The sequence below is a fragment of the Aptenodytes patagonicus genome, chromosome 17, assembly GCF_965638725.1.
Source record: "Aptenodytes patagonicus chromosome 17, bAptPat1.pri.cur, whole genome shotgun sequence".
NCBI classification, from domain to species: domain Eukaryota; kingdom Metazoa; phylum Chordata; class Aves; order Sphenisciformes; family Spheniscidae; genus Aptenodytes; species Aptenodytes patagonicus.
The window spans coordinates 13,067,271-13,081,494 of record NC_134965.1 but is presented as its reverse complement, the minus strand read 5'-3'; the positions used below and the strand labels follow the sequence as shown (position 1 = coordinate 13,081,494).

Below are 14,224 nucleotides of genomic sequence, written 5' to 3'. Positions count from 1 at the left end.
GGAAGGTGTGTTTTTTGTTTTCCATTTTCTACCTGAAATTCGGTGCTTTCCATTTTACTCTTCACTAATTCATTGCTGTTTTACCCTCCAGCCCAAACCTTACTAGAGATGGGACCTCCAGTGCCAGCCAGGTAAGGAGCAGAGCTCGTCTAAAGAGCACACAAAAAGTGCTGAGTGCCAAATCTGGAAGGGAGGGTGGAAAATGACAGCATGAAAGGCTGCTGTCTGCAGGGCAACCATGGAGGCAGCACGAGTCGGACGGTGCCGCCCGGCGACAAGCGATGGCGGCAGGAGGTGGGCAGCCCGCTGCCTGCAGTAAGCACGCTACGGGGCCTCCAAGGGCTGCACGTCATCGGTGCTTCCACGCCTTGTCAAAGCTACGACAGTCCTGCAAGGCATCCCGGAGCAAAGGGGAGGAGGACAATTGGGACGATGTTTTTTTCTGGAGTCTGTGGTAACCATGGCAGTAGGACAGGGGCTCTCAGATGCGACAGACACATACCGCAGGGAAGAGAAGGCAGTAAAACTGAGACAGCATTCAGTATTGTGCGTTGCAGGGTGAGATGAGCACTTGATCTACATCCTTATGCCATCCATTCTCATTCAGTCTTTTCTTCTTCTGGAACTTCTCTTCCTTTGGTAATTACTGCCCCTGGCTTGAGCACATAAAGCTGTCATGAGCGTATCCTAAGATCAGCGTCTGTTGAGGTAGCCAGCAAAGGCCCTCTTTGTGCTAGGCACGGCATGTTGTCCTTGGCCAAAAATAGGCTAAGAGTGGGGGAAAAAAAACATATCCCCCCATATGTCAGACATATCCCTGTCTGACGTGGAAAATGTCAAAGGTTGCTCAGTGTCGGGGTAGGCTTGACTCCTCTCCTGATTTCAGAGGACAGTGGGGGGGTACACAGGGGTCTCCTGTAACTCCTGGGCTGTCTGCTCTAAAGGTGAAGAGCTGCTTTCTCTGGTTGGTGTGGCTGGCCTAGGCCACCCTGATGGCTCACCCGAAGTCCTTTGTTCTCCCTCTTTATGCAGGCAAGTCTGGCACTTCATTCACGATTCTGCAAAGTCATGGAAATTGCTCAATTGCCATGTATTTAAATTCTGACAGGAGGCAACCAAAAACCCAACCACTCCAGTTGGATCTTTTGAAAGAAACAAACTGCCTGAGCAGTGTACATTTCCATCTTTTTTTTTTATAACATGCTTGGATTTTAGAATATTTTCTTATAAAAAATGAGCACCAGTTGGCTAATTTTGACAAAGGGATACAATTCTCAGATACAGTGAAATTCCTGCAAGGTCGTTTCTTTTCTTTGAAATAGAAGTCCACGCAGAGGAAGGAAGCCTTGGCAAGGGAAAGGATACAGCATGGCTCAGGCGGTGTTGTCATAGGGTCAGGGGAGAAAAGAGGGGAAATATGTGCAGGACAGACAGAAGCTTTAATAAATTTCCTTCTCATAGGAGAAGCTTTAGTGGGAGCCGCATTGTCCCAGAAACCCAAAACAAATCCAGAGACTCTTTGTTCATTTTAATTTTTTATTCCCTTTTCTTCTCCTCGCCTTTGGGTTTAAAAGGAGTGAAAGATGGTTTTCTGACCAACAAAGAAAAAAAAAAGCCGTAAAAAGACAAATGTGTTTATTCTGATTCATTGCAACAACAAAAAAAGAGTACAAATGAAAAATTGAAGAGAGGATAAATATCTCCAGCACATTGCCAAAACCCCCACAACTTATTTGCCTACAAATACAGATTCCAGTAACGATCAGTCACTAGCTATGTGCGCGCGTAGCAGGACTGATGCGCTGGCTCTTGCCAGCCCTCTGTAAAGCACTCGCCGCTGTTTCAAGTGAGTTTTGCTGCTCTCCTCAGGAAACCAGAACCTGACCGCGGCCGGAGGGAAGAGGTGGCTTCATGTTAGGCTGGACTCGCTTCATTTTAGCCAGAGATGGGATTTGGTGACAGACAGATTCAGTGCTGGCTCATCATCCTCTGGACAAGGGGAGAATTTGGGTTTGGTAACCGAGAATAATTTTTACACCAATAAAGATTCGTTAAGAGAAACGGAACTTTTTAGCTTTTTGTTCTTCATCTGCCATTCCTGGTGGAAGCCAGCGCTGTGATGAACATGTCTCCATAGCTCACGCTTTGCTCTAGGCAGGTGTGCACAACCCGAAGCAAAGTCCTGGGTCTTCAATTTAAAGGAGGCTGGGATGACCTCCCCTGAGCGCTGGCGGCAGCTCAAGCGCTGCCCAAGCCCCTTTCCTGGGCGGTTTGTGCTTGGCTTTGCTGCACCTGGGCAAGAGCAGCCGCAGCCCCAGCACGTCCCACCCCGCTGCTGCAGCCAGTACCCGCCCGGGACCCCGTCTCAGCCCTCCCCGGGCACGCACAGCCCCCAGCTGGGGCTGTGAACGGTCCTGCTGGAGCATCCCCCGCTGTGTCGAGCTGGGGTTGCCACAGTCTGCGGGCATCAGGCACCCGAGCCGGGCTGCTGCATTACGGAGGGTGAACAAAATGCTCCTCGTTGTGGAATTTTTTTCTTGGCAAAGGCAAGTATTTCATTCTTACAGGTACAAATTAATGAGTTCGTTCCCCTCGTCACAAAATGTTAAAAAACTAACGCTGGCTAATAGCTTTGTGCTCCATTCAGCCTGAGCCGTGGGGAGAACGTACCAGACACGCCGCCTCCAAACAATAACAGCTTTTTTCTTAGCGTCCTGGGAGGAAGAGAACTGGGAAATTAGGGGGATTTGAAAGGAGCCTGAGGAGCTGGAGAGAGAAAATCCAATTTCATAGTTAGCTCATGGAGGACGTCCAAAGGCAGCCAAGACGCCGGAGACTGACAACCCAAGGTAAACTAAGCTGGTTTAGACAAACTGAATTGCTGCCTGTTTATTTTCTTTACCACATGTGGGCTGGCTGCTGACAGGGACAAGTTTATACTGAGGGACCAGTTTATATTGAGCTTTATGGGGCACTAATTCCAGTTCAAAAAGAACAGTTCACTTGATTAAAATTGCTCTGCATTTGTAAAAGAAAAGCCGGGTCCTCCTCTGTTGATCTGGTCCTAGTGTTAAGAGCATCAGCAGAGATGTCCTGATTTACACCTTTTTGCACTCTGACACTCCTCTACTTCAGTTTGTGACTTTTATGTGAGCTCACCCAGATTCACACCAGTAACGGCTCAGCCCCGGTCTATGCCATCGCATGGTTTTTACAGGGATGTAAAGAAGATCATTATCTGTTCCCAAAGAGCTCAGTCACTTTATGGACATACACAACATAGTACACATATGGACACAAAATATGTTATTTATTGTGAATTTTGCAAAGACACAGTTAAGCAACAAAATATACATTTGTGAACCTTTAGTTTTATACATAACAATCTGCTACCATAGCAATAAATTAAATGTACATTATTTACAACAGACATAGGCCACCAGGAACTACAAAGCACCGCCTCTCTACATAAAAAATAAACTTTGTCAGATACATTTCTTCAAGATTTATTTTCACTCTATAAACTCTCTTCACATTCTAATGATATAAATTCAGCATTTCCCTTTGCAGGATATACGCAGTGCTACATTCATTAAAACATAATGAAAGCATGCTCTAGGACTGGGGAATGACAGACTCTTTGCCAGCTCTAGTGGAACAGAATTTGGAACGTCAGCAAAGCAACATGAGTGCAAGGTGCGATCTGCAGAGGTGCTGAGCTCTGACCAACTGCTGGTTTTAAAAGCAGTTATCAGCACTAAGCACCTCTTGCAGTCAAGCCAAAGACAGACGAGAAACCTCAGCCCAGGTTAACAAGCCCATTCATGCCAGCAACGTATCCCGGCCCCTTCACCTGCCATTCCTGAAGACCCTCAAAACTCTGGAACGAAACTGAGTTTGTGCTTAGGATCCCCCCTTTTCGCTCAGAAAAAAAGCACTTTCATGTTGTGCTTAAGTGTAATCCTGTGCTTGACTTTGTGGGATTTCAAGAGGATGCAAGTACGTGCTTAGTGCTTTCCTGAATAAAAGCCCAGATGGAGCAGCAGCCCACTGCCAGCTCTTGGCAGCTGCAAACCAGTCCCCAGGGCTAACGCAGGAGACGCTGGCAGAGGGCAGCAGGTTTCCCTCCCCGCTCTGCTGCGAGGACTCGGAGCCTGCAGCACCGGCGCTGGGGAGGTGGACCTGGACCTGACCTGCCTCTGCCTCTCACCAAGGTTATGAACTGGTCCAGGCCAAGCAGCAGCCAGGGTGCAGCAGGAGCAAGCCGGGGACCGAAACCCCGGCGAGAAGGGGAGCAACTCCCTGTGACAGGAGAGACCTCCCCATGCAGCCGGGGGCTCCCCCGATCCTCCCCCGGCCGCGTTTCTGAGCCCCTTCTGCTCCCTGTGCAAAGTCACTTCAGAGTCTGGTAGAAGTCGTGTGCATGGAAATGGTGGGGATCGGAAAGGAGAATGCACTACCCAGTAATTTTAGTGTCAGTTAAGGATCCTTTCTTTTATATATATATAAAAAATCCCTTTTATATATGTATATATATGTGTGTATGACACTTATAAGCACAAAACATCTTGCAATATTGCAAATATACAGGAACACCTTCACCCACTGCTGGAAGTGCAAATGCCTCCGAGGTTTAACACAACTGCTGGTCAGTCCCCAGCACCGCTACGGGACAATTCGGGACAATTCAGGGACTGAAAGGAGCACACCACACACACACCGCTGCAAGGGCAGGCAGAAACCACACTAGAGCCTGGCTAGGACAGGAGTTTTAAAAGCCCAGTTGCTATTAAGGATGTTGCAGTAGGTTTTTACAACCCATCGTGAGAAGTGCTGTTGAAAATGTCCCAGAGCACGCAGGAGCCGCTGGCAAACCTTGTGCCAGACCTTGGCTCCAGGCCCCACTGCCGTTCCAGCAGGCTGGCACGGGGAAAGACAAGTCCAACACACTGCATCTCTCTCCCTGAAGCTTCACACTGTCCTGCCTGCATGTTAATCCCATTCGAATAATTCTACAAATCAATATAGGTCAAAAAGGAAAGTCACAGTTTCAAGTAAAAAAAAAAACAAACAAAAATGAAAAACCCAGCTGACAGTAGCCACTGCATCTTCTGCTGAAAGATCTCACGGAGATCAACACCCATGCGAATGACGACGTCTATAGAATCAAGCAACTTCTCAGGGAAAGAAAGCAAAACCAAGAACAGACCCTCAAAGCAAGTCGATGCACCAGTCAGTATTTCTCTGCGCGGCATAAGAAAACCAGACCAAAAGCTTCTAAGAGGAAGAACTGGGGATGGGTTTGAAAGTGCTACCAAAGCATCATCAGACAGAAGTGCTGAACAGCAAAGTATGTGGAACCTGAGACATCTAGAGCTGGCTATGGACCAGGCTAAGCACACTGTGCTTTTCCTCTTTCAAAGAAAACCTCAAGATTTAAACTCTATTTAAATGCAACTCACTGAAAGCAGAAGGGAGTGTCCCCACTGGTGGTTATTGGTATTTACTAGTCCTACACAGCGCACTTAGTGCCTGTGAAACTGTTCTCCGCCTTTTCCACAATGTGTTTTCCTCCTTTAATCTGGTTCCTTTCCCAGAGGCTACAGCCTTTTCTTTTCAAATGGATAAAATACGTGCACAAGTGGCAGCACCTATATGAACCGAACAGTGAGGTTGTCAGATAATACCATGCAGAGCCTCGGTTAGCAGAGCTGGTTCGGTTTGGCTTGGCTTTGCTCTGGTCCAGGGGGAGGTGACAGGGAGGAGGGGAGGTGATGGTTTGCTTCTACAAGCACTTGTCCCCGCAGAGAGGTGCATCCCTGGGGAGCAGCTGCAGCCTCAGGCAGGCGGCCTTGGGAATCCCCCCCAGCAGCAGCTGCCCGGGGCTGCTTCTAGGTGTGCAATTCTGCATGCATCTCCTAAAATTCGCTGTCAGATACTTTTGTGCCCCTCAGAGCTCCAGCTGTGTAAAGTTAACTTTGGAACTCAAAGTTCTGTTTTCATTAGGAATCATGAACTCAAAGAATTGCTTTCACTTGAGATTGAGAACCTTATTTCATGGGGGGGTTTGCAAAGGTCACAGGTTGTGGTAAAGGGGAGGAGGGAGCATCTCTGCAGCATTGCAGTTTATCTTTCAAAAAACTGATAAGGGAAATCTATGAGCAATGTGAAATTCATGGACAGACTTCAATAAGCTTTAGACAAAGTTCCGTAAAAGAGCAAAAGGATTTCTTGGCATGTTGAGAGAGGTATTTTTTGGAAAAGGGCGTTACAGGGAAGTCACCTTGCAGAATTCATAATCCTCATCTTTCAAAACAAACAAAAGCACATTCAAAAGCAAAGGGACAGATTCTGCAAGGGGTGGAGCAGCCTAATGCCATCCAAATCACTGGAGTTTTATGCATTTGCTTGCCTGGTAATCCAACCCATAGGGTAAAGCAGAGCCCACAGGGTAAATTCACTCTGAGTACCAGTTCTGGTATTTAGATATACTACAGCTTTAGCTTTGGTTAATCTTTTCCAGGCCTGTGCTCAGAGTTTCAGGCAGGGAAAAAGCAGGGAGGCCGTATAAACCATTTCCTGAGCTGCCGAGAGAGGATGGGTCGGCCCCAGTCACCGGCTCTGCTCCTCCGGGACTGGTTCAGACGCCCTCCTCTTGTGCCAGAAACTACGTAAGCACGGAATAAGAGGCTGCATCTGCCCTAAAAGTTTTGCAATGTGGGTAGTAAGCTGGAGGGGGAAGGCAGCAGGGGGAAGGCTGGTGAGCTGCTGCAGCCCCCACCGCCCCCGTGCTGGGAAGAACCGCCCGGGCAGTGCCGTGGAGGGAAGTTTTGCCCCCTTGTCTCCAAACAGAGAAGAGCGACAGCAAACGACGGGGCGGCAGAACTGCCCCAGGGCCAAGCAAACACGTAAATTTGCCCTGACCATCTACCCTTCCAAAAAACAAACACAAAAACCCCTGTTTCCCCACCAATAGCTGCAAATAAAGCATGGAGGCACGCGAACCGTGCGGGGGGTCCGTCCTGCTTCCCCTCTGCCCATAGAGGAGCCGGCAGGCGAGCTGGGAGGGGGGGATGGACAGCACCCGCCCGGCACCCATCAGCAGCAGCACGCACGGGTGCCCGTGGGGTGAGACGGCACGGCACCACGGAGGGGACATGGCCCCCGGCCGCACGCGTGTGCCAGGCAGTTGGAGACGATCTCCTCCCGTGGCGCAGAGGGAGGGTCACGGGGCATTTGCTGGCAAGGGGTTCACCCGGTGGGAAGGTGGCTGGGTCCCTGTCGGGGCAGAGATCGTGGCAAGGTGAAAGCTTCTTCCCGGTGCAGAGGTGCAGCTGGGAGGTGAGGGCACCTCACTGCCCACGGCCGGGACGTGCATTTTCCCACGAGATGTTGAAGAGTTTTCCCTTTGTTGAAACAAAAATTCTCTGCAAAGAAGAAAAGGATAAAAGTGTCAGAGACTGTGGAAGGAGAATATCCTCACTCCTGCAGTGATGGCTGTGAAGCACCAGTCCCAGGGAGGGAGCTGAAGCCGCAGCAGTGCCCATCCCCGAGACACCAAGCCACCCACCACCCCTGGTCCGGGAGAGGAGGAAACTCAGCGAGGGCCTAAAAATCACAGCTTTTTCAGACCCATGCTTTCGGAAATGGAAATTCCTCTCATTTTAAGTTTTATGGGCTCTTCTGCTCAGCTAGGAACTTCCTAATGAAAACCCTGATTTCATGACATAGAAAGACTCCAGGAACTGGAGCCTGTCAGAAAACCAGTAAATAAATTCCTCATGGCTTGAAAATGCCTCCTGCCTGAAAGCACCCACTCGTGCTGGTGGCCCCATGCACGGGCAAAAGCTGTGCCGCCGGACGGAAAGTCCCCCAGCCACCGAGAGCCCAGGCTAATCACGCTGCACTCCCTTCGCCTCCGCTCATAAAATCCACCTCGTAAATTGACTGTTTCCATCTGGTTTTTGGAAGGGGTAGGGACACCTGCTCTGCTTTTCCACCCCCAGTGCACAGAGCAAAGCACAGCAAACTTCATCCTCCCTGCGGAGATGGGCGCAAGCGTTTCACAAAGCGGTTAACTGGGAAAAAATGAAACCTACTGGGCTGCGGCACATCGTCCCTGAGAGCAGGTGGCAGGAGCGCTGTGGGAGCACCTAAAAGTACTCCAAAAGGAACATGTAAAGCTACACACCGGCACCGACGGGCACAGACCTATCTGTCATTAACCTCTACAGTTTTTCTCACTCAGTGCTGCCCTCATCTCGCAAAAGCGTTTAGGATGCTTTAAGATATATTATTGATCACATATTTAATAATAAACAGTGCAATTAGCCAATGTTATCTATACACACTTGACCACAGATGAGATAAGTCGTTTTGCACAACACTGTATTACAAACGCTCACCTTTTACAAGTTCATGACTACTTCTTCCTGCTAGTGGCTCTAAATGAGAAACAGAATACGGGTTGAGTTGCAAATGAAGGGGCAAGAAGTCATGAAATGACTTTCCCCCTTCCCCTCCCTCACTGACTGCCCTTCGCGGGCTCTGCCTCCTGCTCCGCAGCCCCCGCAAACCCCGGACCCCGCTGCGCCACCAGCGCTGCGTGCCTGCAGCCGGGCAGCGCAGGATGTGGCCATGCAGCATCTCGCCTGGCGAGAGCCGCTGGCACCTACCGTGCTGGAGCTGCTGTGGCTGAGCTTGTCAAAGCGAAACTTCAGGTTTGACCTTGGAGAGTTTCTGTTCTTTATATCTGCTGGAGGGAGGGGAAAAGCAAAGAAGAAAAATAATAATCTGTGAACAAAAATATTTGTTGAAGCGGTAGTGCTGACTGCCGCTCGACCAGCCTGACAGCCAGGCACTTCAATAGACTGTCACGAGTGCTACCAATATTTAGTCTATCTTGGCTGAATGTTTGGCAAAATCTGCACATTAAATGTTTTTGATGGAACAAGTTGAGGCTTAATTACATTTCACAGTCTTTCTACTGGAAATGCCACTGAAAAGGCTACAAGAAATGACTGATCCGTATAATGTATGGGTGGATTTCCATGTTCTTGGCAGGAAAAATACAAAATAAACACTTTAAACGTTAAAAGGTGCTGGTTTAATAGTTCAGAAAATCGCTAATGAAATAAGGAGGAGGACCTGTGGGGTGCTGAGATACAAAAAGCCAGCCAGCCTGCACTCTGCAGCCCGGCTTCCCCCTGCGTTGCTCCCAATTATGGAGCTGTTCAGGGTGGCTTTGTGCCTCGCTGGCTGTTTTGCAAACAGCTCCTAAGTTCATAACATGCATTTTCATTTGGATCGTGGCGCCTTCCGACAGGCATGCTGCTGCACGAGGAAATTAAAGCCGCGGTGATCTGCGGGCGAGGGGCGAGCGCTGCAGACATCCCTCAGCCCCGGCACTGCCGCGCCGCCACCAGTGCTGTCACCGCAGGATGCACCAGCAAAGGGCCATTTCTGCCAATTTCACCCTGTTGAATTGCACCTCATTTTGCAAATCGTCCAACTGAAACGGATGAAGTTGGTGGTAGAATGAGTTCGCAGCAGGGGTAATGGAGCCAAGACCAAGGGAAGCTGCTTGTTTATTAAATAATTTGTGAGTCATGGCTCGGTCCTTGGAGACAGTGAGTTTCCACGACTACTGCACATGTCTGTGAGGGGAGAGGGGAGGAAACAAAGCCACAGCAAAAGCCACCTGTGTGCTCTAATTTAGAAGGGAAACAAATTCCCCATAGAAATACAGAAGTAAAGCACATGGGGCTGCCTCTCCAGAACAGCCCCGTTGGGATCGGGGTTTTGGGAGGAGTGAGGGCTTGCCCTGCATCCCGCGGGATGCCCATCCTGCTAGGGTGAGCACGGCCGCTGCTTTGACCCGCCACCTTTGGCAGCCGCCTGCAGCCCGGGCAAGGCTGGGGAGGGGGCTTCTCCGTCCCAGAGCTGCAGACCCCACCCCGACCTGCCGCTGCAGGACCCCGGGGGCTTCCAGGGGCTCCAGGAGCAAAGGCAGAGCTGGTGCCCCTGACAGCCCTCCTGCGCCCCCGTGACCCACCTGTGGGGCTCCTGCTCATGATCACAGGGGTGGCCGCAGCCCCCACGCTCGGGCTCTCGCTGCCGGGTGAGGCGCCATAGACAAACACGTCCTGCTTGAACGGCGATGCTGTAGACGGCTGGCTTCCCTGCACGGGGAGAGACCGGGACACGGCTTTCTCTTGTGCAGCCAGCTTTTCTCCTCACGCCCTGCTGATGCCTCATTACATCCCTGCTCATCAGAGCCCCACCGTGTGCCCACTCACGGGAGAGCTTGTCCTGACGGAGCAACCTCCTGGCCCCGGAGTGCCTGCCCCAGTGCACGCCAAGGCTCACCGGAGTGTCCCACCGGGCACCCCAACCCACCTCCTCCCCACACCAGGGGACGGGATTAAGCCCCTCGATGTCAGCTGGGACAAGGCACCTAGGGGGGGCCGCAGGACACTTCCCCCCGCACAGAGACCACCCGAGGGTCCGGAGGCAGCAGGAAGCTGAGGGGCGTGCGGAGCTGCGGGGTCCTGAGCCCGAGCGTGCCGCGGGGCGGGTTTGGTGCCTACCACGCTGTCGTACTCCTCCAGGGTCTCGCTCTCCCCCGCCGTGCTGCTGAAGCTGCTGGTGCTCGAGGAGGAACGGGAGATATTTGACCTCCCGTTCTCTTTCAGCTTAATAAATGGCCTAGGAAGAGAGGCGAAACAAAACGGAGACCATGTAATTGTCACTCGGAAAGCCGTGTCCTTTGGGCTATGACAGTGGGGACAGGCCCTCCTGCGCACCCCCGGAGCAAAGCAGCTGCCATAGGGACAAACCTAGCCAGGTGTTTCTGTAAATAACCATTTCCAAGAGCATGGGATAAAGTAGCTGGTGGGTGCCACCAGCAGAAACCCATGGGTTGGGATGACTCCCCAGTGGCAGGGACGGGCACCACGGGCCTCCCCAGCTCCCGTGCCGTGAGGGTTTGGGCAACTTCTGTCAAATACTGCTCTTTCCTCCTCTTCTTTTTAAAGATGGCTATTTTCAGACCATAAAGGAGCTGTGCTCATGAATCACCGGAATCTTTTTTTTCCTCCCTTAATATCAAACTTATTTATAGTAAAACCTGGAGATGGTTTTGTTTGACAAAGTCCCTGATGGTCTGTCAGCTCAGGGTGTCTTGAGCTCCGGTCAGAGGAGGACGGGGCTCCTCCCGGCTCACCTGTCTTTGTTGGGGCATATTTCAGGGGAGCTGGGGTTGGATGAGGTTTCAGATTTCATCTCTTGAGAAGAATGTCCCAAATCTGGTGTCTTCTGGGCTCCAGAAACACTGTCGCTGAGGGCACAAAGAGACAGGTTGCACAAGTTATACAAGAGACTTAAAAAGGATGGTCAAATTATACTCCCTAACACCAAATGCTAAACTGTAAGAGTAACAGATGCTCTCTGGATACCACCGCTTTGATTTAAAACAGAGGGAAGGGATCCAAGGCACCATTCCCTCGAACACGGCAAAATCAGCTCTCATTGCTGGCTTGTGTGGAAAGGGGAGGCTGCGCCCCAGGCAAGGTCTCCAGCACCCACCAACACCTTCTCTGATGTTTAACACGCTTTTAACCCTAGTGACCAGGGCAATGCAAACTTACCACCTTGTCCTGCTCTCCGCCTGGCTCTCAGACCCCGTGTGCAGGCGAGGGAACAGCCCTGAACGGCGCTTGATGGGGCTCCTGGACTGGTTCTTGGCGGCAGCTGCTGGTACAGGGGGCTGAAAGCACAGAACAGTCTATGAGTTCCTAGAAGCTCTTAAGACTAAACATCCTACGAGGAATTATGCTGCCCACAATTCTCGGCCTGCACATCTAGGAAACATGTAATGCCAGAATTTCTTTTATATCTCCTTTGTACTTTGGGGCTGAAAACCCCAGGAAGCCAATCTTCTTCTTCCACAAAACAAACCCAACTTGAACACAGCATAAAATCATGCTCCGCTCGAATGTTCTCCTCGCCCCTACATTTACTGCCTGCACAGGGGACTGCCAGACTATGTCAGCGCAGCGCAGTGCCCTGCCAGGCTGGGGAGGGAGGGAGGGATGGACAGAGGGACAGCAGGACAGAGGGACGCGCAGATGCGCTCACCGAGAAGGTGGTCTTGGTCACCTCGCCACTGTTGTGCGCGATGCCCCCGCTGAGGCTGCCCGGGATGCCTCCGCCGTGGTGCTTCTTCTGGCTGCCCACCATCGTCTCCATGGAGTGGCTGCGCACCCGGATGGCTCTCTGTGGCCCGAAGGGACAGGGGACAGCAGGTCATCACCACCCTGTGGGGCGCCGACCCCAAACCCCCTCCCCAGCTGCAGGGCCCCCCCCAAGGCACACCGGAGCGTGACCTGCCTGGTCGTCCCCCTGAGAGCTGGCGCACACCAACAACAATCCCACGAGTAACAGCAGCAGCCATTGCTCCGCACAGCCTGAGGATGAGCCGCCCCTCGGGGAGCCGCACAGCCAGGACAAGGTCGGGTTTTCCCTCACTGCCCCCACGATGCCGGGTGCGAGGGCCGAGGACTGCAGCTATGGGACAGGGAGCGGCAGACATGAGCCCCAGAGCCCTGCCTCCTGCCCAGCGCCTGGCCGACCTCCCGGCCTCCTCAGCAAGAACACGGTGACCACAGCCGAGTCAGAAGCCAGTGTTTGGATGCACTCCTCCCCCCGCCCCGCGATTCTCCCTGGACTCGGGAGAGGACGGGTCCCGCAAAGAGACTCCTGTCCTGCCTGCTGCCTGCACCTCTCCCGCGCGCTGATGGACCTCTCCAACCTGCCCCGAAACACCCCCAGAGCTGGAGGCTTCACAGCCTCTTCACAAAGGTACTTCTGTTCTTCAGCATGCTTATGCTTGAAAAATACGTTTATCCTGAACCTCTTCTGCTGATGGTTTGGCCCAGCCATCCCTGTAACAGACCCACAGATGAGCCGCGCAACATCGTCCCTGCGGCAGTCGCAGCATGGTCACAGACCCTCCCTGACCCCTTTGGTCTTCATTTCTCCAGAGCAAGCAGCCCTCTTCCCTCACTCTTTTCACATCGGCCCCGCTCTCCGGAGCTCTGGGCACGCCTTCTGCCGGACCGCCCTCGCCTGGGCCACATCACCAAGTCCGGGCGCAGCTTCCAGCCGAGAGCCCACCCGTGCTCAGGCCTGCCGTGCTCTGTGCCAGCGCTGCAGCCCAGCGCGGTTTCTCCTGCTGCATCCCCACTGCTGGATGCGGCAAATCAAGGACCACGACCGCTGCTGTGCCAAACCCCTCCTGCAATCCAACCCCTTGGCCAAAGCGCCCGTGGCCTCCTCCCAGCCCAGGCTGAGGGCTCTGTTTCCCGCTCAGCCTTAGGCACCTTGCTCACTCAGCAAACCACAGCCTGTTCCCAGCTGCCCTGAAACATCCGTGTCTGTTTTGGCACAGGCTGGTTTTTACAGGAGCAAGATGTCCAGAGCAAGGCCTCGTGCCCTTGTTCCCTCTGGCTGCCCCGGAGAGCTGGAGCACCACCGGAGCTCTGCACGCCGAGGGATGCCCACGGCAGGGCACGCCTCGCCCAGGCATGGAGCAGAGGCGCAGAGTCCAACCCGCCTCTGCGGCACAGCCCGGAGATGTGCCACGCCGAGTCTGGACACTATGGGACTTGCAGCCCCCACGGAGCTCTCCACGTCCCCCAGGAAAGGGCCAACAGCCGGGCTCTGCAAACGTTGGCGGCTCAAGCCGGGGAAGAGCACTGCTGTAACCTGTTTTGACTCTAACTGTTGCAAGCAGAGCTGCGCATACCAGCAGCAGAGAAATTCTGCAGATCTGAACGCTCGTTTGGGTGCTTAAACAGGACCTGAGCTATTTTTAAAGTCTTCTCTCAGTTGTTGTCCCAAGCACTTACAAATGTGACCGCAAGATCTTTTGAAAGTCTGGCACACGCTATGAAAAGCAGCAGTGAAATGCACAAGTTAAAAAAAAGAAATCCATATCCATATTCTAATTACTGTAGTCACCATAGTAACAGGAGCCCAAACTGGACTGTAATGCCAGTGTGCCAATTACAGGAAAGTTGTTCTTCGCAGCTATTCCCTTTGAATTGCTGCTGCGCTACCCTCCGCGCCATGGCTACCTCTCCTCCAGCCCCTTGAATTGCAGCTCAAGGTAAAGAGATTTTGGAGGAAACAAGCCATCAAGGGCCAGATTTCTGGAGGTGCC

At 52.3% G+C, this 14,224-nt stretch overlaps 1 protein-coding gene across 7 annotated transcripts in view; it reads right to left on the bottom strand.

The window, feature by feature from the left end:
- Positions 1 to 3,293: 3,293 nt before the first annotated feature.
- The window catches only part of RAP1GAP2 (RAP1 GTPase activating protein 2), an 84,688-nt gene continuing 73,757 nt past the window's right edge, over positions 3,294 to 14,224 (bottom strand). For 4 of the 7 annotated variants that reach the window (XM_076354290.1, XM_076354295.1, XM_076354292.1 and 1 more), the window contains 8 exons: positions 12,139 to 12,276; positions 11,649 to 11,767; positions 11,225 to 11,338; positions 10,590 to 10,707; positions 10,055 to 10,181; positions 8,676 to 8,755; positions 8,406 to 8,444; positions 3,294 to 7,427 (listed from right to left, as the gene is read on the bottom strand). In XM_076354290.1, the coding sequence (XP_076210405.1) occupies positions 8,436 to 8,444; positions 8,676 to 8,755; positions 10,055 to 10,181; positions 10,590 to 10,707; positions 11,225 to 11,338; positions 11,649 to 11,767; positions 12,139 to 12,276 (705 nt within the window). In that variant the 3' untranslated portion in view covers positions 3,294 to 7,427; positions 8,406 to 8,435. The remainder of the gene's footprint in view (positions 7,428 to 8,405; positions 8,445 to 8,675; positions 8,756 to 10,054; positions 10,182 to 10,589; positions 10,708 to 11,224; positions 11,339 to 11,648; positions 11,768 to 12,138; positions 12,277 to 14,224) is intronic. The other 3 variants (XM_076354291.1, XM_076354294.1, XM_076354297.1) reach the window with 1 other exon arrangement.